Genomic DNA, 25,206 nt, shown 5'->3' on the forward strand with positions numbered 1-25,206 from the left:
CTAGACTAAAGCATCTTGTAAGAAGATTTTGTGCATGAATCAAAAAGTTGTGCCTCTATCCTATCATGACTTTATATTTCTTTTATACCCACTCTTACCATTCCAATGTGAACTGGAAAAACTAAAGATATATGATATTAAGTATTTTATATGTAAAAATCATAGAACTCTAAGGGGCTTATAAGATCATCTATTCAACCTTACAATTTTACAGTAAGGAAACCAGAGTCCAGTTAAACACAGTGGCAGAATTAGGATTAGGTCCAGTTCTCAAGCCCTGGAACAATATTGTTCACTACACACCATCTCTTGGCTGCGTTATTCTTTTCTCCACTACAGTTACAAAGCTTGGTTACATACTTGCTACATGGTTCACAGAAGTACTTTAGGTAACATTAGTTTGGAGAAGCTTTAAGAAGTTTCTGCAGCTAATGAGCATTTGCCTGTGACATATTCTCACTCTTCTATAGAATTTTTAAGATGTTACATCCCCAGCCAAAAATACAGTGTCAGACTAAGAATTCTCTTACTATGGGTGAAGGGAAAATGTTAAGGGGGACATCTTTAAAAACCCAATATGACTGGGTAAGGTGTGCTGCAAGTTCATAATTTTAAGATAGTTATTTAAAAAAAAGAATGAAAAGAAAGGCATGTGAATAAGGATGAACACAAAAGAGTGACGTGAAAGGAGAAGAACCATGTGTGTAAGAGCGCAGAATGAGCGGAGGCTGGTGAAAAATGTTAAGAACGATAAAAAAGATGTAAAAAACATGTAGAGCAAGAGGAACAAGAAAGAAGGTTTAGGCCTACTGCTTGGGGCAGATGGTATCATGTTAGCAGATGATACAGAGAAAGCAGAACTACTTAACTCCTATTTTGTTTTTGATTCTCCATTAAGAAGAATATTCAAAACTGAAAGGGGCATAAGAAACATGCTCAAAGGAAACTTGAAACATCTCACTGTAAGGATCTACACAGGATTCATGACAGAGGTGAGATTTGAGCCATTCTTGATGACTAATATTAAAAAATAGAATAAATCAGAAAAAGATAAATGGAGTGGAAATATTGTATTTCATCAATTTTAGGGCACATCCTTCCAACACCTCTGAAACTGGAATATATCTTAAAAAGAGATGGTTTGAAGAAAAAAAAAAGCATATTTAACTGACAGCACTTTATCCCTCTTAGAGGAAAATACTGGTGTATCTTGCAAGTGATGGTGCCTTAGATTTAAACAGTACCTATTCCAATCAGAGTAGAAGCATAGGTACCAAACATTAAAAGGTGGGGGGGGGGGGGGGGGGGGCAGGAATCCTAAATCCTGACTAATCAGCTCACAAATATTTCAAGTCAAAATTTAAGTTTAAATTCCTCTAAACTCATAATAACCTAAAAAGAAATTACCTCCTAATCACATTCATTTTGGAGTCTACTCTTCTTTCTCTCCCTTAAAATACCTGGCCTTGCTTCTGTCTAATCTTTTTTTTTCCCTAGCTTTTATCTACTATCCTCATTTCTCTCTATATCTTCCTCATTCCCTCTCTTTTCTACTGCTTTTCCCTTGTAATTTTTCCTTAAAAAAATTAAAAAGGAGCTCAAGTACCCTGTATTTCTCCTAATATTAACAAAATCATGAAAGCCATATTTTACTTCTACCAGCTCCATGCCTGACTTTCTTTGTATTTGTGCTACCTATGGAACTGGGACAGACTCTCTGTAGAGCAGTTTCTTTCCAAATGTGGTCTGACATCTACTGAATCAGAATCTTTAAAGTGAGTCCCAGAAATCTGTGTTCTCAACAAGCTCTGCATCATCACTGCTGACCGAGTTTCTATACAAGTTAATGTTCTTCGTTGAATTATTAGAGTAGTAACAATTTCTACTTTTCACTTAGTTTCAAAATTTGATCACAAAATCTTTCTTATTCTCAATGATTTCTTTTTTTTTTTAATTTCTTTTTTTTTCTTTTTTTTTTTAATAGGCTAATTACTTTACATCATTACAGTAGTTTTTGTCATACATTGAAATGAATCAGCCATGGATTTACATGTATTCCCCATCCCAGTCCCCCCTCCCACCTCCCTCTCCACCCGATCCTTCTGGGTCTTCCCAGTGCACCAGGCCTGAGCACTTGTCTCATGCACCCAATCTGGGCTGGTGATCTGTTTCACCCTAGATAATATACATGTTTCAATGCTGTTCTCTTGAAACATCCCACCCTTGCCTTCTCCCAGAGTCCACAAGTCTGTTCTATATATCTGAGTCTCTTTTTCTGTTTTGCATATAGGGTTATCATTACCATCTTTCTAAATTCCATATATATGTGTTAGTATACTGTAATGGTCTTTATCTTTCTGGCTTACTTCGCTCTGTATAATGGCTCCAGTTTCATCCATCTCATTAGAACTGACTCAATGATTTCTTATTCCAAAGAATAAAACTGTTAAACCTATTCTATTGGTTTGGCCAACCACAACACCTGCAGTTTCAAAACATAGTAACAGATAGATTTCTGTCTCTGCAGTTTGTCGAACAGAGTACTGAAGAGGAGAGAGCTGTACAGAAAAAGAGTGCTGGAGATATGAGAAGGGTAACCCTCAAGCATTCGGCAAAGAACTCATCAGAACATGCATGTGGGGAAACTACGCAAGGCTGGAGAAAAACACCATCTAAAAAGATCAGAAGGAACAGTGCTCAGCACTCATTCAAAGCTGGGAAGTGTCCCACCAGATAAACTGGAAAACCTCTTAATTCATAGGGCAATGGGCAGAACACTCAGAAATGTTTTCACTTCAGTCATGGGGAAATAAGTAGCCCTAGACCAAGCACTGTTCCAATCAAGCTTATAATAAATCACAAAGTGAGGATCCTTTTGATCTGAAAGGATCAAACTCTTTCCAAGTAACCTAACTATGTGCCATAACAAAGCTCAGAGGAGTTACAGGAAAATATAAAAATATCTAGCATCCAGTCATGCAAAGGTAACCCAAGCAAAGACCACTATACATACAAAGAGGAAGAAAAACATGGCCAATGAAGAAGATAATAATCAGGTGAAACTGACCCAGAATTGACACAGACATTACAATTGGCAGAGAAGCATATAGAAAGCTATTATAATTGTACTCCATATGTTTAAAAAGTTAAGTAGAGACATGGAACATATTAAACCCAAATCAAAATTCGAGAGTAGAAAATTATAATAAGAGATGGAAAATACACTGAATGGATTAACAGTAGATTAGTCATGGCTGCTGCTAATACTAGTGAACATGAAGGCACAGAAATAGAAAATAAATAAAATGAAACACACAGAGAAAACAGGATGCAAAAACTTTAAAAGAGCACCAGTGAGCTGTGAGCTAGCTTCAAGTCGCACAGTAAATATACAGTTAGAGTCCCTGAAGGAGAGCAGAGACAGGAGGGGACAGAAAACTATTTCAAGACATAATGGCCAAAAATTTTCCAAATTTGATGTAAACTATAAACTAGGAGATGAAAGAAGCTCAACAAATTTGAAGCACAAGAAAAATGAAGAAAACTCCACCAAGGCTCATTATAATCAAAGTGCTCAAAACCACTGATAAAATGAATGTTGTAAAAGTACCAAGAGAAAAGACACATATTACATATAAAGGAATAAAGATAAAAATAAAACAGATTTCTCATTGGAAACAATGCAACTGAAAAGACAGTTGAACAACATCTTTGAAGTACTGAAGGAAAAACACAATGCAGAATTCTATATACAGCAAGATTCCTTTTGAACACAAGGGCCAGATGCAGACTCTTCAGATATACACACAAAGGAGTCTAACAACAGCAAAACTGCACTCTGAAAATGTTAAAGGGAGCCTTTCAGGCAAAAGGGAAATTACACCACATAAAAATATGGGCTTACATAGAGGCATTAAGCACACGAAAAATGGAAATCACAGAAGTGAATAGATAAGATTCCCCACCCCTGCTTAATATCTAAATCACCTGAAAAAGATAAGTGCTTAAATATCATGAAATATACAAAACATGTATCAGTATAAGTAAAATATATGACAACAGTAGCATAAAGACTGGGAGGGGAGGCCATCATTTAAAAATCTACAAACATTAAATGCTGGAGAGGATGTGGAGAAAAGAGAACTCGCCTACACAGTTAGTGGGAATGTAAACTGGCACAGCCACTATGGAGAACAATATGGAGATTCAGTTTCTGTTTTGTATTGAATTAACTCAGTATTTTTCATTCTATTTATCTTCTTTCTTGTTTTGCTAGCTATAACAACTCTGTTATTTTAGGCTTTACAGTATACTGCTTATTATAGCTTATCTTCAAGTAAGATTCAACTACTTAAGAAACTTACAATATAAACATCATTAGTCAAATTAAATTAAAATGACAATGAGATTCCACTACAGACCTATAAAAAGGAGCTAAAATTAAAAAGGTTAACCATATCAAGTGTTGGCAAGCATATGAAGGAACTGGTAGGAGTTTAAAATGCTACAATTATTTTGGAAAACAGCTTGGCAGTTCTTAAAAAGGTAAAGAATATGAACCAGTCATTCTATTCATAAGTATTTATCCAAGAGAAATGAAATTCTTTGTACATACAAAGTCTTATATTCAAACATTCATAGAAGACTTATTTGAAGTAGCCAAAAACTAGAAATACCCAAATGTCCATCAACAGATGAACAGATAAACAGACTGAGGTAGATCCATACAATACAGTATCTACTCAACAATAGAAAGTGATGGAGTTTATTCATGTCGAACCGTCCTAGGGTCAGCAGCGCTGTGACCCAGAGGCCAGATAACCGCGTCAGCTGCAGCACTGGCAGCGGCCACAGCGGCCCCCTTGTCAGGGCCCAAAGAAATGACTTTGGAGAAACCAAAGAAGATGACTAGAGAGGACTGGAGAAAGAAGAAGGATCTAGAAGAACAGCAAAGATTGGACAATGCCCCTGCAGAAGTTGATGAAGGAAAAGACACCAATCCTCATATTCCTCAGTATATTTCTTCAGTGCCATGGTATACTGATCCATCAAAAATGCCTACTTTAAAGCACCAGAGACCACAGCCAGAGAAACAAAAGCAGCATAGGCTCATCTAGAGAATGGTACAAGAGGGGTGTAAAAGAGAATTCCATAACTACTAAATACCAAAAAGGAGCATGTGAAAACTGTGGAGCCATGACACACAAAAAGAAAGACTGTTTTGAGAGACCTAGGTGAGTTGGAGCAAAATTTACGGAGACTAAAATAGCTCCAGATGAACATGTCCAGCCTCAGCTGATGTTTGACTACGATGGGAAGAGGGATCAGTAGAATGGCTACAGTCCAGAAGAAAATGTGAAAATTGTAGAAGGGTTTATTTTGGGGGGCTCCAAAATCACTGCAGATGGTGACTGCAGCCATGAAACTAAAAGATGCTTACTCCTTGGAAGGAAAGTTATGACCAACCTAGACAGCATATTAAAAAGCAGAGACATTACTTTGTCAATGAAGGTCCGTCTAGTCAAGGCTATGGTTTTTCCGGTAGTCATGTATGGATGTGAGAGTTGGACTATTCAGAAAGCTGAGCACTGAAGAATTGATGCTATTGAACTCTGGTGTTGGAGAAAACTCTTGAGAGTCCCTTGGACTGCAAGGAGATCCAACCAGTCCATCCTAAAGGAGATCAGTCCTGGGTGTTCATTGGAAGGACTGATGTTAAAGCTGAAAATCCAATACTTTGGCCACGTGATGCGAAGAACTGACTCATTTGAAAAGACCCTGATGCTGGGAAAGATTGAGGGCAGGAGGAGAAGAGGACAACAGAGGATGAGATGGCTGGATGGCATCATCAACTCAATGGACATGGGTTTGGGTGGACTCCAGAAACTGGTGATGGACAGGGAGGCCTGGCGCACTGCGATTCATGGGGTCGCAAAGAGTTGGACACGACTGAGCGACTGAACTGAACTGAATTGACGCCAAAGTTGACCTAGCAAAGTGAACGCTGAAAGCCCAAAAACTCCAAGAAGAATTAGCCTCAGGAAAATTAGTGGAACAGGCTAATTCTCTAAAACATCAGTGAGGAGAAGAAGAAATGAATTCTCAGATGGAAAAAAATCGTAACAGTGAAGATGAGGATGAAGATAAATATGCAGATGATATTGACATGCCTGGACAGAATTTTGACTCTAAGAGATGAATTACTGTCAGAATCTCAGGATTCGAGAAGATATTGCAAAATATTTGTGGAATTTAGATCCAAATTCTGCTTACTATGATTCCAAAACTGGAGCAATGAGAGAGAATCCCTATGTGAATGCAGGAAAGAACCCAGACGAAGTCAGCTGTGCAGGGATAACTTCGTTAGATACACAGGTGATACCATTTCAATGTCTCAGACACAACTGTTTGCTTGGGAAGCCTATGATAAGGGGTGTGAAGTGCATCTACAAGCAGATCCTACAAAACTAGAGCTACTGTATGAGTCCTTCAAAGTCAAGAAAGAAGACTTCAAAGAACAGCAGAAAGAAAGCATCCTGGAAAAGCACGGCAGTCAAGAACACTTGGATGCTCCTCCAGCCAAATTGCTTTTAGCTCAGACTGAAGACTATGTGGAATACTCAAGACATTGGACAGTCATCAAAGGACAGGAGTGGGCTGTTGCCTGCTCCAAGGACGAGGAAGATGTGAAGATCAACAATCATACACATATCTGGGGATCTTACTGGAAAGAAGGCCAATGGGGATACAAATGCTGTCACTATTTTTTCAAGTATTCCTATTGTATTGCAGAAGCTGGGAATGAGATTTCTAGTTCAGAGGAATGTATTATAAATGATGCAACTGGAGAAGAATCCGTGAAAAAAACCTCAAACCTTGACGGAGATGCATCAGGAAAAACTAAAAGAAGAGAAAAATAAGAAGAGGAAGCATCAAAAGAACAGTGCAGAGAGAGTAATGATGAAGAAAAGAAACGTGAAAAGCTGAAAAGGGCACTGAATGCAGAGGCGGCCTGTCTTCTTCACATCAAGGAGATCATGCAGATGGATGAGAGGAAGTGGCCTTAAAACAGCATATATGAAACTCGGGAACCCACTGAAGAGGAAATGGAGGCCTACAGGATGAAAAGGCAGAGGCCAGATGACTCCATGGCCTCCTTCCTCGGACAGTAGTAACTTGTCACTGACGGTGACCCAAGATAGGCTCTGCTGATACATTCTTTTAGATTCCTGCTGTTGATTATCGAAGGAAAAATCCTTATCTATTCACATTAAAGTCAGGAAGCAAGGAGACTGCCTGACTCTAATAAAGCATCCAGAAGTCTCATAGCAAATTCTTTCCTTTACATAGTGAAGAACAAAGAAGAAATAAAGGGGTACATTAAGTGCAGATTAAGATTTTATTTGAGATTTTGTATTAGTGATGTGGGAAAAGGTCTTAGTTCTCCACCTATCACAAATATCTTCTCAACGTTTATTTATTGTTTATTTCCTCAGTTTTTATGGCCCTTTATCTACTGTTAGGACTCATTGTGAAGGCAATTAGTTACTCTTTCTTGAAACAAGGACTTCATTTTTTTTCAATTAGTAGTAACTATAACTGTAGTTATTTGATAATCATTTCTTTTTGCCTTCTCAGATTTTTCTGATCTGAAGCTGATAACCTATCTTGAGCTTTGGGTTACTGGAAGGAAATCTATAGAACATGTGAATAATTTTATCCCTGATGTCAATCTGTGTAGTAACAATTCTGTTTTCCACTTGGTTATAAAATTGTGATTTTCAAAACATTTCCTTGTATCTTATACTCAGAACTAAATGTGTTAGCCTTTGAATGGGGGAAAAAAAATGCTTTTCACCCTTGAGTCAGTGTTGACTGATCAGTCCTAGGTCTTTTACAATTCTGGACAGGGGTATTCAGACACCAAAATCCTCTCCTTTATCACAGAGGATATGGTTTGTGATACTAATTGCTATTTTAATTGTGACTGCCTTTATATAGTAATCATGAATATCAGATTTTTTAAAGATTGTAGAGTATTTGTTGTACCTAATCTTTATAGCCAGCAGTTGTCTTTTGGTAAAATTTGCAAAAAGTAAAACCTGAAGTTGAAGGTCTCTTCAAAATATTACAAGTATAGACTGTAGGGCTATTAGTAACTGAGAATGGCATATTTTTTAGCTTCTTCTAATAACATGGTGAAGATAATGCTGACAGAATAGGATCAGTGAAAACAGACTGTTTAAAACCCCTGACACAAGTACATTGACTTTGAACAGTTACACTGGCTTTTCCAAACTACCAAAACCCACTAGAATACTGCATTAAGTTAACATCTCGGAAATACTGCTGATGGGAAAGTAACTAAATCAAACTGTCAAGTACTGTGGATATACATTGAATCTAAATTCAGACCAGTATGAAATTAAAACAGTGATGCAAACAGATCTAATTCTTACCTACTTTAAGAATGTCAAATTTTATGTTTTCATATTCCTACCTTAACATAGCCTGCTGCTGCTACTAAGTCGCCTCAGTCATGTCCGACTCTGTGCGACCCCACAGACAGCAGCCCACCAGGCTCGGCCGTCACTGGGATTCTCCAGGCAAGAACTCTGGAGTGGGTTGCCATTTCCTTCTCCAATGCATGAAAGTGAAAAGTGAAGTCACTCAGTCGTGTCCGACTCTTAGTGACCCCATGGACTGCAGCCCACCAGGCTCCTCTGTCCATGGGATTTTCCAGGCAAGAGTACTGGAGTGGGGTGCAATGGCCTTCTCCATAACATAGGCTGGTTCAACATAAAATCTGATATTAGTGTCTATTTTGTATTTTATTTATCTTTTGTTAATAAAGATATATAATTGAAATAAAAACAAAAGTGATGAAGTACTGATACACAATACAACATGGATGAACTTCAAAATATACATTCAAAATGAAAGTTAAAGAAACCAGACAAAAAAGAAGTATATACTATATGCTTTTATCTATAGAAACTTCAAACTAATGCACAGTGACAGAAAGCAGGTCAGTGACTGCTCGGGTAGTAGAGTGTACGTGCACGTGAGAGGATGGAGGAGGAGAAAGTCAGAAGGAGGGCTACAAGGGGGGGTAAAAGGAAACTTCTGGGAGCAATGGATATATTTTCGTTATCTGGATTGTGGTGAAGAGTTCACGGTATCTTGATTGTGATGATGGTCTCATGGTGTGTATATATATCAAAACTTGGCAAATTGTATACTTTATCATATATCAATTACACCTCAAGAAAGCTATTTGGAAAAAAAGCAGAAACAAAGATGCAAAACAATATCATATATTATTTATATATGCTGCTGACAAGTGCTCAGTTGTGTCCAACTCTCTGCAACCCCATGGACTGCAGCCCTCCAGGCTCCTCTGTCCATGGGATATTTCCAGGCAAGAATACTGGAGTGGGTTGCCATTTCCTTCTCCAGGTATTTATAACATTTATATGCAGAAAAATGGCAAATACTTAAAACAAATGAAAAGATTTCCTTCAGATACAGACAGGAACAAAGTAAATGGAATCAAGGAAGGGTACACAACCGACTTCAGTGGTATTCCTAAGTTTTTCTTTAAAAAAAAAATTGGGAAGAAATTGGGGCAAAATGTTAAGAGTTGACAAAGTTGAGTGATGAGTACATAAATGTTATATTTTTGTTATTTCCTTTCCTACATTTTTGTATATTTGAAGTGTGTGTAACTTCTCAAAACAGTATTTCAATGTTAAATTTGTTGTCAGGATAGTTTCTTATTAGTCTGTTAAGCTTTTTAGTCCAGAACTATTTCCCAGGGCTACAGAAAATGTATGTAAAATGTAAAAATTAACATACCAGGCCTCTGACATTCTACACAAATTGTCTGTACGTGGGTGTTTCTGCATTTTTCTAAAAAGCAGACCCATAGTACCCTGATTATTATATTAGCCACCTATCTGGCATTCTTGCTTCAGTCCTTGCTCCCTTAGAATCTATCCTTTTCATAATAGTCAAGGTGATCTTTTAAATCATATCACATTATCATATGCTCAGAACCTTCCAAAGGTTTTCTATCCAACTTTCAAGTTACCACATCCTGCAACTCCTTCCCTAATTAGAGACAGCTGATCTCTCTGACCTCATCTCTTGGGCTAACATCAACCACACTAACCGCCTTATTACTCCCTGAATATGCCACACATCCTCTCACCTCAGACTCTTCACACTGGGTTTCCCTTATGCCTTTACTTCCGTCATGTAGGTCTCAGGTCAAATGTCATTAGAAACCTTCCACAACCATCCTTTATACAAAAGAACACTCATCATCCCCAGCAATTCTTTGTTCCTTTTAATCGGTTTTTGCTTTTACTTCAAGGTAAGTACTTCAAGGTACTTATAATCATCTAAATATTTATTTTAAAAATATGTCTGTTTTCTTCATTCCTACCCCCAACATATAAGTCCAGTGAGAGAATAATTTTCTTCTGTTTTGCTCACAGCTGTATCTCCAGTGGCTTGCATAGGATCTGTGGTGGTTTAGTGGCTAAGTCATGTCTTGTAACTGCATGGACTGTAGCCCGCCAGGCTCCTCTGTCCATGGGGTTTCCCAGGCAAGAATACTGGAGTGAGTTGCCATTTCCTTCTCCAAGGGATCTTTCCAACCCTGGGATGGAACCCAAGTCTCCTGCATTACAGGGGGATTCTTTACCGCTGAGCCACCAGGGAAGCTCTGGAATAGTATCTAGGACACAGTAAATGTTCAAGTGTTTCTGTTCTCCTAATAATCAAGTTCTCCCAATAATCTCCTGAAAATATAATATTATTATGCCAAGTTCTGAAAATATGCAAAACTATCAAGTTTGATAAATGGTACTATAATCAAGGAAATAAGTTTTTTAAAAAAAGTATACCAACTCAGTAATTACAACATTTTGCACTAAGCAAGTAGTAGTAAACTGCAAACTATGGCCAAATTTTCAGTAAAGGTGACCTCTCTCTCTCTCTAGTTCTGCATCTAAATTTAGTAACTAGTTATGGCTTTTTCCCTTCTTCCAGAAATATCCTGAAATTTCTGTCTATAGATTAAAAGATATATTTAAATGTATACTTATCTGATAATTGTAAAAAGTAATTATTCTGAGTTAATTAAAATTCTGAAAAATGGCTAATTATGTATTTAATGATTAAAACAAGAGAGGCTATGCATATATTTGCCTTTGTTAAATATTGATTTAAGGAATTCTAATGTGTTTTTACAACATGTAATTTTGAGAGCAAATTGTACACAGCAGAAAACATTTGGTATCATAATAATTAATCTGATTTCTTTACAAACATAAAGCACAAGTCCACTGGGAAACATTTAAACAACTTAGAGTAAACACATTCTAGATGTTATACAATTTATTATTAAGGACCCCAGAGCCATAACTATTTAATTAAAATAAATCTGGACTATCCCTTGCTTGTATTACCTAACTATTACACTAAGGTATTAATAGTAGTTAATTACTTCACATGTATTTCAATATCAAAAGGCACAAAAAAGATTACATTTAGCTTAAAATATATTACATGAACCACCAAAAGGAATAAAAACCAAAGGAGAAAAGGGCCTCCATTCATTTACTCAACAAATATCTAATGAAGACCTACTATCTATTAACTGCAGTATTCCTGAGAATATTCCTGGATTAGTCTATCCACCTGAGTTAATATTAAAAATAATTTCAGATTGGACTCCTGTCCTTCAACTTATGACAGTCTTGTGCTTTAGACAAACACCAGTTTCTCTGTTCTTCAGCCTTCTTTAATTTGAAAAATGAGAATAATACTGCCCCTATCCAGCATCCAAATAGCCAGCATTCTATCGCTTACTGGTCCCCAGAATATATTTGACAATTAGTCACATACTGACTTATGATACTTCTTTTCCTAAAGCTTTAAGTTATTATTTAATATAATTGGCCATAAGATCATATATGAAAATTAACTATATTTATATATATACCACCAAAAGTTAGAAAACATAATTTAAAAGAACAATGTTTCACACCTCCCTCAAAGACACACCCTAAAACAATAAAGTATTTAAGAACAAATTAATGAAGTAGATTGAAATAGACAAAATTAAGTGTAAGTCCTGTATTCCAGTCATCTGTTGCTGCATAACAAATTCCTCCAAAACTTAAAGGCCTAAAACCACCACTTAATTTTGCTAATGATTTTTCAGACAAGACATTGAAGAAATCAGCCAAAGAATTCTTCCTTGGGATCACTCATGTGATTGAGTCAGGCATTGGCTGAAGTTGTATTCATTTGAAGGCTCAACTGCACTGATGACCAAGGTGGCTCACTCACGTGGCTAGCATTTGAGGCTGGAAATTCCTAAGACCTCAGTTGTGGCTGTGGATTTCTCCTGCATGGAGGTCTTCAGATATTTGGATGTTTTGCATATGGTTAACTTCCTCCAGTGCAAGCATCCTCAGAGTACCACTGGGAGCTATTTGGCTTTTTCTAATCGAGCCTCAGAAGTCTAGTGGCATTACTTCTGCCTCAGCTCGGCTTCAAAGGAAGGGGAATGAAACTCCACCTGTTGGTGGGGAGTAACAAGATCATACTGTAGAAGACCATGTAGATGATGAAAACCTTGGCAGATACCTTGGTAGACTGTACAATCTACCACAATCTTATGCATAAAACTATAAAGATACACATATAATAAAGAAGGTGTGCAAGAATATCATATATTCATAGGTAGAAAAACTGGACATTGTAAATATGTCAATTTTCTCTAAATAGATGAACAAATCTAATGTGATTCCCATATTTCCAACAAGATTGTATATAAACTTTGAAAAGCAGATACCAAATTTTATATGGATTACCAAATGGCCAAGTATAGCCAAAACACTCCTGGGAAGGAAAAATAAGGTAACAGTATTGTCCTACTAGATATCAAGCCTTATAACAAGGCTGTCTTAACATAGTGTAGACCTTGATGGAGAAATAGACAAATAGAAGAGAAAGACCAGAGACAGACTCATGCATATATGGAACTGCAGTATGTAAGTAAAACTGCAGAAATCTGTTAATAATGAAAGACAACTGGTTTTCCAAATGGGATAATATTTTACTTATATCCTCCTCATACCAGGTGGATTAACAACTTAAATGTTAAAAGCAAAATATTTAAAATATTCAATAGAAAAATATAGGGAAATATCTTCTTGATCTTAGGATACAGAACATTCCCTGAACAAGATACCAAAAGCATGAACCACAGGGGAAAAGATTGATAAAGACTGACACATTTAAGTTAAGAGCTCCTTTTCAACAAAGACACTGTAACAAAAGTAAAAAGATAGTTCTTACTGTACAAATCTAATAATGATAAATCTTGAAAATTCATAGTAACTGTTCATGAAATTGTTTATCTAAAAACGTTTTACACAAACTAGCAAAGAAGAAGCCTATACAAAAAATTCAGGGCATACACGAATAAAACTAAGCCAACACCTACATCTAAAAACAGTTTCAATCTCATTATTTTAATGGTACAGAAAACTTCTCTGCCAGATGGAGATCGATAATGTAAATATATATATATACTTTAAAAAATCAGTAAACAAACACTTTGACCCTACCACTGTCTCAAGAAAGTCATAAGTGATTTTTAATGACATGTTAAACAGTGAAGATGGTAAGACACGAAAGTCATAATAATCTCATTGACATTAACATGCACAGTACCATTCCATAAACTCTGAATCTTGCTGAGCAGCTGGCACTCTGAGATACACAATTAGTGGAGACCCAGTCACTGATATTAGGGCTATAATCTAGGTAGCAAGAAATACTGATAAAATACATATATATGAGAGGCAAGTCAAATTTCGACCTAAGTCTCAAATCAATTTTTTTCCTATACCTTCACCATTTCTGTAACCACAGCTAAATAATCTCTTGCATTGATTATATTCTATCCCAATCTACTGACTATACTTGCAGCCAGTATAGTATTTCTTTTTTGAAATGTAAGAGGACTAAAGATGCCTTTTTTGGTGAGACTTCAAATTCAGAAACATAAACGAGAGAGGGGACAGGGCTCACATGACTGAACAACGGAAGCACAGCAGAATTTACCCACGCTGCTGCTTCTGTAATTAGGAAATAAGTGCCTACTTACCTAGGAGGAAAATAAGGATTCTTCTTCAGAAAACTAAACCACAACAACCTCCAGACACTGATACTTGGAGGTTGCTCCAAGGAAAATGCCAGCCTATCAAAGAATATTTAAGTGAAGTCCACCAGGAGACAAGCAATCAGCTCTTTAGTGTCTCACAAAAGCAGAAAGAATTGTTATGTCCAAAGGTAAAATGCTAAAAAAAAAAATAATAAGAAAAAGTTCTTGGGAAATAAATGTCATAATAGTAGAAACAAAGAATTCAGTAGAAAGAATTGAAAATAAAGCTGAGGAAATCTCTCAGAAAACAGAATAGAAAATTAGAAAAGCAATCCAAGAGTCTTCCATTCAACCGAATAGAGATCAGCAAATTTTTTCTGCAAAGGATCGGACAGTAAATAGTTTAGGCTTTGCCGGGCATATGGTCTCTTGATGCAAGCATTCAATTCTGCTGTTGTAGTATGAAAGCAGCCAAAGACAGCACATAAACAAACGGGGCCCAGAGCAGGCAAGATATGGCCTGTGAGCTATAGTTTGCTGACCCTTGCAGTAAAAGGACATTTTAAAAAGACAGGACAAGAGAAAACACAGAGGAATAAATAATCAATAAGTAAGAAAAATTCCCAGGGGCTTCCTTGGTGGTCAGTGGTTAAGAATCCATCTGCCAATGCAGGGAACACAGGTTTAACCCCTGATCCAGGAAGACCACACATGCTGTGGGACAGCGAAGCCCAGCACCACAAATGCCGAACCTGCAGTCCAGAGCCCACAGGCCGCAATGGCTGCAGCCCGCACGCCCGAGAGCCCGCGCTCCAAAGCAGAGACGCCGCTGCAACGAGAGGCCGACACCGGGCAACGAGAGTAGCCCGGCTTACCACAGCCAGGGAAAGTCCCAGAGCAGCAATGATGACCCAGGGCAGTCAGCAACAAGGAAATAATTTTTAAAAAACATATTTTACAAAAAGGAAAGAAAAATTCACAGAACTAAAATCATGAGTTTTTAAATTGAAAGGGTCCAACACAAAGCACATCACATTATCAAATTTCAGAACACCAGGATAGAGAGATCACTAAGGTTCTCAAAGAGGAAAACAACTTGGTCCTATACAAAGAATGGGAAACTAGATGATAGTTACTTTTTAAGAGCAACACTAAATTAGAAAGCCTTCAAAATTGAAAGAGAATTCTATACCTACTGAAATTAGCAATCACACGTGAGGGGAGAATAAAGGTATTTATCAGACACATAATAAATTAAAGTTTTACCTCTAAGGCACCCTTATTTGAGAGCTATTGAAAGATATATTCCAGCAGAACAATGGAATAAGCCAAAAATGAGGAAGACATGATATCCAGAAAAAACAGGAACCAACACAGGAACAACTGAGGGAAGTCCCAGAACAAGAGCTATGCAACAAACCTAGAAAATGAGCTCAGGCTGGAAATGGCAGAACGGTTTCAGGAGACAGCCTTTAGGATAGAGAATTGAAGTGACATATTTGAGCATATAAAAAATATTGACAGCACTGTGGCAGAGATGTGGAGCATTTTTTAAAAATTAACTAAAACTATACAAAAAAATAGGAAATATTTTTAAATGAAAAGATTATTAACTCCAAAAGAAGTAAAAAGACAGTTAACAGCATACTTAACAGTAAAAAGGAGAAAGTATTTCCTCTAAGGTCAGGAACAAGATAAGAATGTCTACTCTTTGCACTTTTATTTAACATAGTATTGGAAGTCCTAGCCACAGCAATTAGATGAGAAAAAGAAATAAAAGGAATCCAAACTGAAGAGAAAGAGTAAAACTGTCACTGTTTGCAGGTGACATGATCCTTGGAAAACCCTAAACATATCATCAGCAAACTACTACAGCTCAACGAATTCAGTAAATTTGGAGAACGCAAAATTAATATACAGAAATCTGTTGCATTTCTATATACTAACAACCAAGTAATCAGAAAGAGAAATTAAGTAAACAATCCGTTCACCACTGCATCAAAAAGAATAAAATATCTAGGAATAAACCTACTTCAACATTCAGAAAACTAGGATCATGGCATCTGGTCCCATCACTTCATGGCAGATAGATGGGGAAACAGTGGAAACAGTGTCTCACTTTATTTTTCTGGGCTCCAAAATCACTGCAGATGGTGACTGCAGCCATGAAATTAAAAGACGCTTACTCCTTGGAAGGAAAGTTATGACCAACCTAGACAGCATATTAAAAAGCAGAGACATTACTTTGCCAACAAAGGTCCATATAGTCAAGGTTATGGTTTTTCCAGTGGTCATGTATGGATGTGAGAGTTGGACTATAAAGAAAGCTGAGAACCGAAGAACTGATGCTTTTGAACTGTGGTGTTGGAGAAGACTCTTGAGAGTCCCTTGGACAGAAAGGAGATCCACCCAGTCCATCATAAAGGAGATCAGTCCTGGGTGTTCATTGGAAGGACTGATGTTGAAGCTGAAACTCCAATACTTTGGCCACCTCATGGGAAGAGTTGACTCATTGGAAAAGACCCTGATGCTGGGAAAGATTGAGGGCAGGAAGAGAAGGGGATGACAGAGGATGAGATGGTTGGATGGCATCATCAACTTGATGGACATGGGTTTGGGTAGACTCTGAGAACTGGTGATAGACAGGGAGGCCTGGCATGCTGTGGTTCATGGGGTTGCAAAGAGTCAGACACGACTGAGCAACTGAACTAAACTGAACTGATGGAGGTAAAGACCTGTACCTGGAAAACTATAAAACACTAATGAAAAAAATGAAGATGACACAAACAAACGGAAATATATGCCATGTATATGGATTGGAAGAGCTAATATTGTTAAAATGACCATACTGCCCAAAGCAATGTATAGATTCAATGCAAACCCTACCAATACGCCAAGGGCATTTTTCACAGCACTAGAACAAATAATTTTAAAATTTGTGTGGAAACAAAAAAGATCCTGAATAGTGAGAACAATCATGAGAAAGAACAGAGCTGGAGGAATCATGCTCCCTGACTTCTGACCACACTACAAAGCTATAGGAATCAAAACAGCACAGTACTGGCACAAAAACAGACACACAGGTAAGTGGAGCAGAATAGAGAGCTGAGAAACAAAGCTACCTACTCATGGTCAGTAAATCCACAACAAAAGAGGCTATGAAAATGTATGATGGAAAACAGCAGTCTCTTCAGCAGGTGGTGCTGGGACAGTCACATGTAAAAGAATGCAATTAGAAAATTCTCTAAAACAATACACAAAAATAAACTCAAAATGGATTAAAAACCTAAATGTAAGACAAGAAACCATAAAGCTTCCAGAAGAAAACACAGGCAGAACACTCTGACATAAATCTTAGCAATATTTCTTTTGGATCTGTCTCCTAAAGAAAAGGAAATAGAAGCAAAAATAAACAAATGGGACCTAATCGAACTTAAAAGCTTCTGCACAGCAAAGAAACCACTGGCAAAACAAAAAGACCACAGACTGGATGGGAGAGAGTGTATGCTGATAATGTGAGCAACAGGGGTTTATACCAAAATATATGAACAACTCATGTAACTCAACAGCAAAAACACCAAAAACCTAACTAAAAATGTGCAGAAGACCTAAGAAGACTCACAGATATAGAGAACAGATTGATGACTACCAGTAAGGACAGGGAAAGGAGGTGGGGCAAGACAGAGTTAGGCAACTAAGAGATACAAACTATTACGTAGAAAACAGATAAGCTACAAGGATAAATATATTCTTGTACAATACAGGGAAGATAGCCAATATTTTATAATAACTATAAATGGAATATAACCTTTAAAATTGTGAATCACTGTTATATACATATAATTTATATAATACTGTATATAAACTATATCTCAATTAAAAATAAACACTAAACACATTCTAAAAGTCATTAGAGTAAAACCAACATTTTAAAGAAAACAAAGCAAAAGTCTGTACTGTTTATCACTATTTGGCTTAGCAAGAAACAATGTCTTTATAATCAAAACAATGAGATATTAATCACTAATTTAACCAAAAATTATAATAATATAATTATGGGGGAAGGAAATAGGAGAGTACGGTGGAAAGCTAGATCTGCACCTCGTATAGCAAGAAGTGGAGAGACTATGTCTAAACCTGATTAAGAAATAACAGTCTACACATGATATTTAGGAACAAAGAGCTAAATACCAGGGAACATGGCCAAAAGGATTAAGAGTAGTTTCTTAAAAGAAGGACCTGGAGATGTAGAAGGGTAGGTGCTATGTCTTTTTACGTGGCTCTTAACTATGTAATTATAAGAATTTCAAAAATTAATTTAAAATAATTAACATTTATCAAAAAGCCAATAACTGGTAAATAATATTTGCAACACTATATTACTGCATCAGTCTTATAAAAAGAAGATCAATTATTTAAAATTATAAGGAACTCTCACAGAAGACAACAACATAATATATGCAAGGGATATGAACAGACAATTCATTAAAAAAAAATTTACTATCCAAGGTACATATAAAAAGTTTCACCTTTCAAAGCAATGAAAGAAAAAATCCAGATTAAAACAACAAAGCAGCATTATTTTTACCTACTAATTAGCAATAATCTGAGGAATGAGTAGTATTAAAGTTGTAAAATGGATTCACAGTGAAAGTGTAAGTTAATATATCATTTCTGGAGAAAATTTTGGTAATATTAATCAAAACCTTAAAAATATGACTGACATCTGATTCAATAATTCCTGCTAAAAATGCATCTTTAAGGAGAATAGTTACAAATACAATAAAGGGATTCAGCTACAAGGGTATTTATTTTAGCAAAATTTCCTTAAGACTGTCTTTTTCAAAAAAAAAAAAAAAAGACTGTCTTTTTCATACTGATTTACCTGAAACAATAAAATAGCCTTACCTGAACTGTACGTCCTGCATTGATATGCTCTTCATGCAACTTGTCCCATATTCTGCACCTCTGATACTGTACGAAAGAAAAGGAAAGGTACTGAATTTTTTTTTATCACTAAGTGATTATTCCCAGTTTACCACAACAATCCCCACTCACCCACCCATATTTAAACATGCCAGCTAAAAAAGTTACTGACTTAGTGGTGGAAATTAACTGTCCAAAGACCATACAGGTAGGAAAGTTTTCAAAAACATTACACACAAAATTCTGGCAAACAGTAAAACAAATAAAAACCACTGAATACTATTTACTTCCTTTTACTGAAAAAGAGTATGTATTTTGTCTATAATGCATACTCCTTGGAGGTGACAAAAATAAAGATTGAGAATATAAAAGAATGTGAAAAATGAAAAATTAACAGCATTCATCAGATATTTTACTATACATGAAGATTCCATGTCTGTTAATGATAGAGTCAACTACTGAAAACTAAAATCGCATCTGAGAAAAAGGAGCACTGCTATCACAGACAGAAAGTAGGTAAAAATGAGAGTGAACATTTTATATTTTTAGCTTTTTACCTAGATAATGTTTAGTTCTCAGAGTTTCATCTAAGAAACTTAATGAGCATAATGCAAAATTTTTCATTTGACAAGAACCATAGCAAAATGTGGTAACATCATGACAATATTTGCACAAAATATAAACAATGTCAAACATCACATATTATTTTTGGTTGAAATAAAAAAATCCAAATAATTAAGATGTCAGTAGATGTGAATAATGACATTAAACATATTTGTGGTATACCACCCACACACACACACATACACACACACACAAAACCAACCTAGAAATATTCTAAAAGCACATAAACATGAAAATGTCCCATATATACATAGAAGGCCTAGTAGATTAAAACAGCAGAGCACTAAAATTTTTTTCCAGGGTATTTTTATATTCTCTATTGTTCACAGCGCAGCAAAATAAAACTCTTGATAACTCCTGACTTTTTTTTAACATCATCTAAGAACTAAACAATAGCCATTAAGCTTAAAAATAACTAGACTATATTGAAAATGTATTTGCCAAACATAAACTTAAAACCACTACCCAATCAAATAAATTCAAAATTTACTACTTTCACTTCTAATAAAAATTGAATGATGCCAGCAGATTCAATATAAATGCTCTTTTAGATAGTGTTATATTAATAAAAAGAAGGGAATGGAAACGAAAAATACACATCTGAAAACAAGTCACTTTAAAATTTATTAATACTAATCTGTCATGATATTTTTAATAAAAATTAATGTTAAGGAAACAGAGAATCCAGAGAAGTCAGGGCTGCAAGAATTCATGGAGCAGAGCATCAGAGGAGAAAAAGCTGCCTGTGAGGCTGTAACTGCATTAACAGAGAGCTCCAGGATCCGCAGGGTTCTGCGTTAGAGTCTCCAGCCGAGGACAGAGCAGCACAAGCACATGAGGAAACCACCTGAAGTCAGCACAGGAATCACTTGTAAAAGACCAGGCAGGCTCATCCCCCCAAATCACACAAGCCCAGAAACTGTTCATGTGACCACCAGGCAGAGCAGGAAAATCTCGCAACATACTGGAACTGGGCAGAGTACTCCAAAGTACTATACTGTGCAAGGGAAAGTTAGGCCTAGAACAAAGGCTGTTCTGAGCCTCTGCAAGCTTAAAAGAGCCTCAAAAGGATCAAACTGTTCCTAAATAATTTAAATGTGTCTCAGAATAAATAAAGTTCAAAAGTATTCAAAGAAATTTTGTAATATTCAATATCCAACAAATTCAGAATGTTTGGCACACAATAAAACAATCACCATGCATGCCAAAAAAAAAAGGCAGGAAAATATGATCTGTAATAAGAAAAACCAATCAACAGAAACAGATTTACATATGATAGAGATAATGGAATTAATAGACAAGGATATTAAAAGTTATGATGTATTCCATGTTTAAGAAAGCTGAAGAAAACTGAAGATACAGAGATATGAAAGATATTTTTTAAAATTCCTAAAATTAAAAAGGTAGCTGAAATGAAAAATGCAATGGATGGACTGAACAGAAGGTTAAGACATTCAAAGAAAAGATTAGTAAATTTAAAGATGTAAAACAGAAACCATCCAAAATGAAACAGAAATAAAAGATGGTCAATAAGTGAATATAGTATCAATACTCAAAGGCCAGTTGAAAGAAACATTGTATGTATGCAGTTGGACTCCCTGAAGGAGAGAAAAAATATGTGAAACTTAATGAGACAGTGGCTGAGATGGTGGAGTAAGAAGACCCTGAGCTCACCTCCTTCCACAGGTGCACCAAAATTACAGCTATTTTCAGAGCAAGTATGGACGAGAACAACTTAAACACCACCAGAAGAGATTTTCCACAACTAAAGATCTAAAGAATGAACCATATAGTTTATGGACAAAAGAGACAAACTTTCAGTCATAAGATATATAAGTACTAGAGAGATAATGTATAACATGATTAAGATAATTACCACTGCTGTATGTTACATACAAAAGTTGTTAAACAGAAAGTAGATTCTAATCTATTTTTTTTCCTTTTATTTTGTATCTGTATGAGACAATGGACATTCACTATTTCTTTTTTTTTTCATTTATTTTTATTAGTTGGAGGCTAATTAATTTACAACATTGCAGTGGTTTCTGTCATACATTGAAATGAATTAGCCATGTATTTACATGTATTCCCCATCCCGGTCCCCCCTCCCACCTCCCTCTCCACCCGATCTCTATGGGTCTTCCCAGTGCACCAGGCCCGAGCACTTGTCTCATGCATCCAACCTGGGCTGGTGACATGTTTCACCATAGATAATATATATGTTTTGATGCTGTTCTCTTGGAACATCCCACCCTCGCCTTCTCCCACAGAGTCCACAAGTCTGTTCTATACATCTGAGTCTCTTTTTCTGTTTTGCATATAGGGTTATGGTTACCATCTTTCTAAATTCCATATATATGTGTTAGTATACTGTAATGGTCTTTATCTTTCTAGCTTACTTCACTCTGTATAGTGGGCTCCAGTTTCATCCATCTCATTAGAACTGATTCAAATGAATTCTTTTTAATGGCTGAGTAATATTCCATTGTGTATATGTACCACAGCTTCCTTATCCATCCATCTGCGGATGGGCATCTAGGTTGCTTCCATGTCCTGACTATTACAAACAGTGCTACGATGAACACTGGGGTGCACGTGTCTCTTTCAGATCTGGTTCCCTCGGTGTGTATGCCCAGAAGTGGGATTGCTGGGTCAAATGGCAGTTCTATTTCCAGTTTTTTAAGAAATCTCCACACTGTTTTCCATAGTGGCTGTACTAGTTTGCATTCCCAGCAACAGTGTAAGAGGGTTCCCTTTTCTCCACACCCTCTCCAGCATTTATTGCTTGTAGACTTTTGGATCGCAGCCATCCTGACTGGAGTGTAATGGTACCTCATTGTGGTTTTGATTTGCATTTCTCTGATAATGAGTGATGTTGAGCATCTTTTCATGTGTTTTTTTGCCATCTGTATGTCTTCCTTAGAGAAATGTCTGTTTAGTTCTTTGGCCCATTTTTTGATTGGGTCATTTCTTTTTCTGGGATGTGGGTCATAGAGGATCCTGCTGTGATTTATGTCAGAGAGTGTTTTGCCTATGTTCTCCTCTAGCAGTTTTATAGTTTCTGGTCTTACGTTTAGATCTTTAATCCATTTTGAGTTTATTTTTGTGTATGGTGTTAGAAAGTATTCTAGTTTCATTCTTTTATAGGTGGTTGACCAGTTTTCCCAGCACCACTTGTTAAAGAGGTTGTCTTTTTTCCATTGAATATCCTTGCCTCCTTTGTCGAAGATAAGGTGACCATAGGTTCGTGTATTTATCTCTGGGCTTTCTATTCTGTTCCATTGATCTATATTTCTGTCTTTGTGCCAGTACCATACTGTCTTGATGACTGTGGCTTTGTGACATTCACTATTTCTTTGTGATAATCATTTCATGATATATGTAAGTCAAATCATTAAGTTGTACACCTTAAACCTATACAGTCCTGCATGTCAGTTATATCTCAACAAGGAAGGAAAAAAGAAAAATGAATGGCCTAAGCTTTTCCAAATTTGGTAAAAACTATAAACCCACAGATTCAAGAAACTCAAGGAATACCATAAATAAGAAAAATGAAGAAAATTATATGAATGCATATCATAACAAAATTACTTACAGTAAGTGACAGTAAAATCTAAAGAGTAAGAGGAAAAAAGATGTGAAGTACAGGAGGAACACACATAAGAATGACAGAAGACTTCTTGTGAGAAACGGTGCAAAGCAGAAAACACTGAAGCGACACCCTGAAAGCAGTAAACCAATCTACAAGTCAGCTGAGAATTCTACGCCCAGAGAAAATATTTTTTTCAAGTGAAGGCAAAATAATATTTTTTTCCAAACACAAAAAAGCAAGCAGAATTCACTATCGCCAGCAAAGCTGCGGTACAAGAAACATGGGAGGAAGCCCTCCAGGTCGATGAGAAGACGACGCCCGGCTCCACAGACAAGGAAGTTCGGGTCAGCTCAGTCATGTCCCACTCTGTGCAACCCCATGAACCGCAGCACGCCAGGCCTCCCTGTCCATCACCAGCTCCCAGAGTCCACCCAAACCCATGTCCATCGAGTCGGTGATGCCATCCAACCATCCCATCCTCTGTCGTCCCCTTCTCCTCCTGCCCTCAATCTTTCCCAGCATCAGGGTCTGTTTCAATGAGTCAGCTGTTTGCATCAGGTGGCCAAAGTATTGGAGTTTCAGCTTCAACATCAGTCCTTCCAATGAACACCCAGGACTGATCTTCTTTAGGATGGACTGGTTGGATCTCCTTGCAGTCCAAGGGACTCTCAAGAGTCTTCTCCAACACCACAGTTCAAAAGCATCAATTCTTCGGCACTCAGCTTTCTTAATAGTCCAACTCTCACATCCATACATGACCACTGGAAAAACCATAGCCTTGTCTAGACAGACGTAAATTATATTAAAATAATACTACTAAAATAATACTACTACTAAAATAGACTAAGAGAAGAAATTGAAGTGTATTGTCATAAAGTTTTTATGTGTGAAGTGATATATATAAAACACATTACTTGAAGGTAGACTATCATAAGTTAAAGATGAATACTCTGAACTGTAAAGCAACCATTTAAAAATAAAAACACAGAGGTATAATTAATAAGCCAATAAAAGAGAAAAAAATGGAATCTTAAAAATATGCAATTAAAAAAAATATGTAGTTAATCCAAAAGGGAGTAAAACATGAAAAAAGGGGGAGAAAGAATAGATGGAACAAATAGACAAAAAGAGCAAGGTAGTAGATTTAAAGACAACCATTTGATAAACATCTATTCATTATAAAACTTATCAGAAACTTAAAAAAGAAGTTAACATCCTCAACCCCACAGAAGCACCTGTAAAAACTCTACAGTTCATATCATGCTTAGTGGTAAAAGATCATTCCATAATGTTGGGAACAAGGTGAGGAGTTCTGATCTTGCACTGGAGGCCACAGCCAGGACAACAAGGTAAGAAAGGAAGTGAGAGAAGGCAAAGGAGGGAAGGGAGGGAGGGAGCAGGAGAGGGGAAAGAGAGGAAACAAGAGAGAAAGGAAAGAAGGAAGTAGGCAGGCAAAGCTTAGGAAGGAAAAAATAAAACAGTCTGTCGTCATGCCTGTCTACAAAGAAAATATCAAAGACTCAATTCAAAGAGATAGAAAAGGAATGATGGGCAGATTACCGGTCAAGAGATTTGATAAAATAGTCTGCCTTTGCCAAGGGCTTCTCCTTAGGGCTTCTCTCTAAAAGGTTTTTAAACATAGCAACTTTGGAAGGAAATATTTTCTAGATGCTATTGGATATACACTATTCACAGAGTGGGCAGAAGGATTTGTCTCAGCACTATTTGCTCTTATGTGGCTTCCAGGCCACTAAGCTTTGCCCCAATATTTCAACATGGGTGGAACTCAGAATGACATCCCCAATGTGATTCAGATTCTGCTCTTTTCCTCTGCTGGACACTGCAACTTCTAATAAATACCTTTAACTGCTATGAA

General features: G+C 36.6%; 1 protein-coding gene and 2 pseudogenes across 1 annotated transcript in view; 2 read left to right on the top strand and 1 right to left on the bottom strand.

The window, feature by feature from the left end:
• Nucleotides 1-23,688, bottom strand: part of STX17 (syntaxin 17) — a 50,186-nt gene extending 26,498 nt beyond the window's left edge. Inside the window, exons 1-2 of the mRNA XM_070458018.1 lie at nucleotides 23,581-23,688; nucleotides 19,097-19,162 (exon numbers count right to left, since the gene is read on the bottom strand). Of these exons, the coding sequence (XP_070314119.1) occupies nucleotides 19,097-19,162; nucleotides 23,581-23,688 (174 nt within the window). The remainder of the gene's footprint in view (nucleotides 1-19,096; nucleotides 19,163-23,580) is intronic.
• LOC139031985 (pre-mRNA-splicing factor SLU7 pseudogene) lies at nucleotides 578-6,958 on the top strand (annotated as a pseudogene).
• LOC139032066 (pre-mRNA-splicing factor SLU7 pseudogene) lies at nucleotides 4,247-8,355 on the top strand (annotated as a pseudogene).
• Nucleotides 23,689-25,206: the final 1,518 nt, after the last annotated feature.

Source organism: Odocoileus virginianus, chromosome 29 (assembly GCF_023699985.2).
Source record: "Odocoileus virginianus isolate 20LAN1187 ecotype Illinois chromosome 29, Ovbor_1.2, whole genome shotgun sequence".
Classification (NCBI taxonomy): Eukaryota; Metazoa; Chordata; class Mammalia; order Artiodactyla; family Cervidae; genus Odocoileus; species Odocoileus virginianus.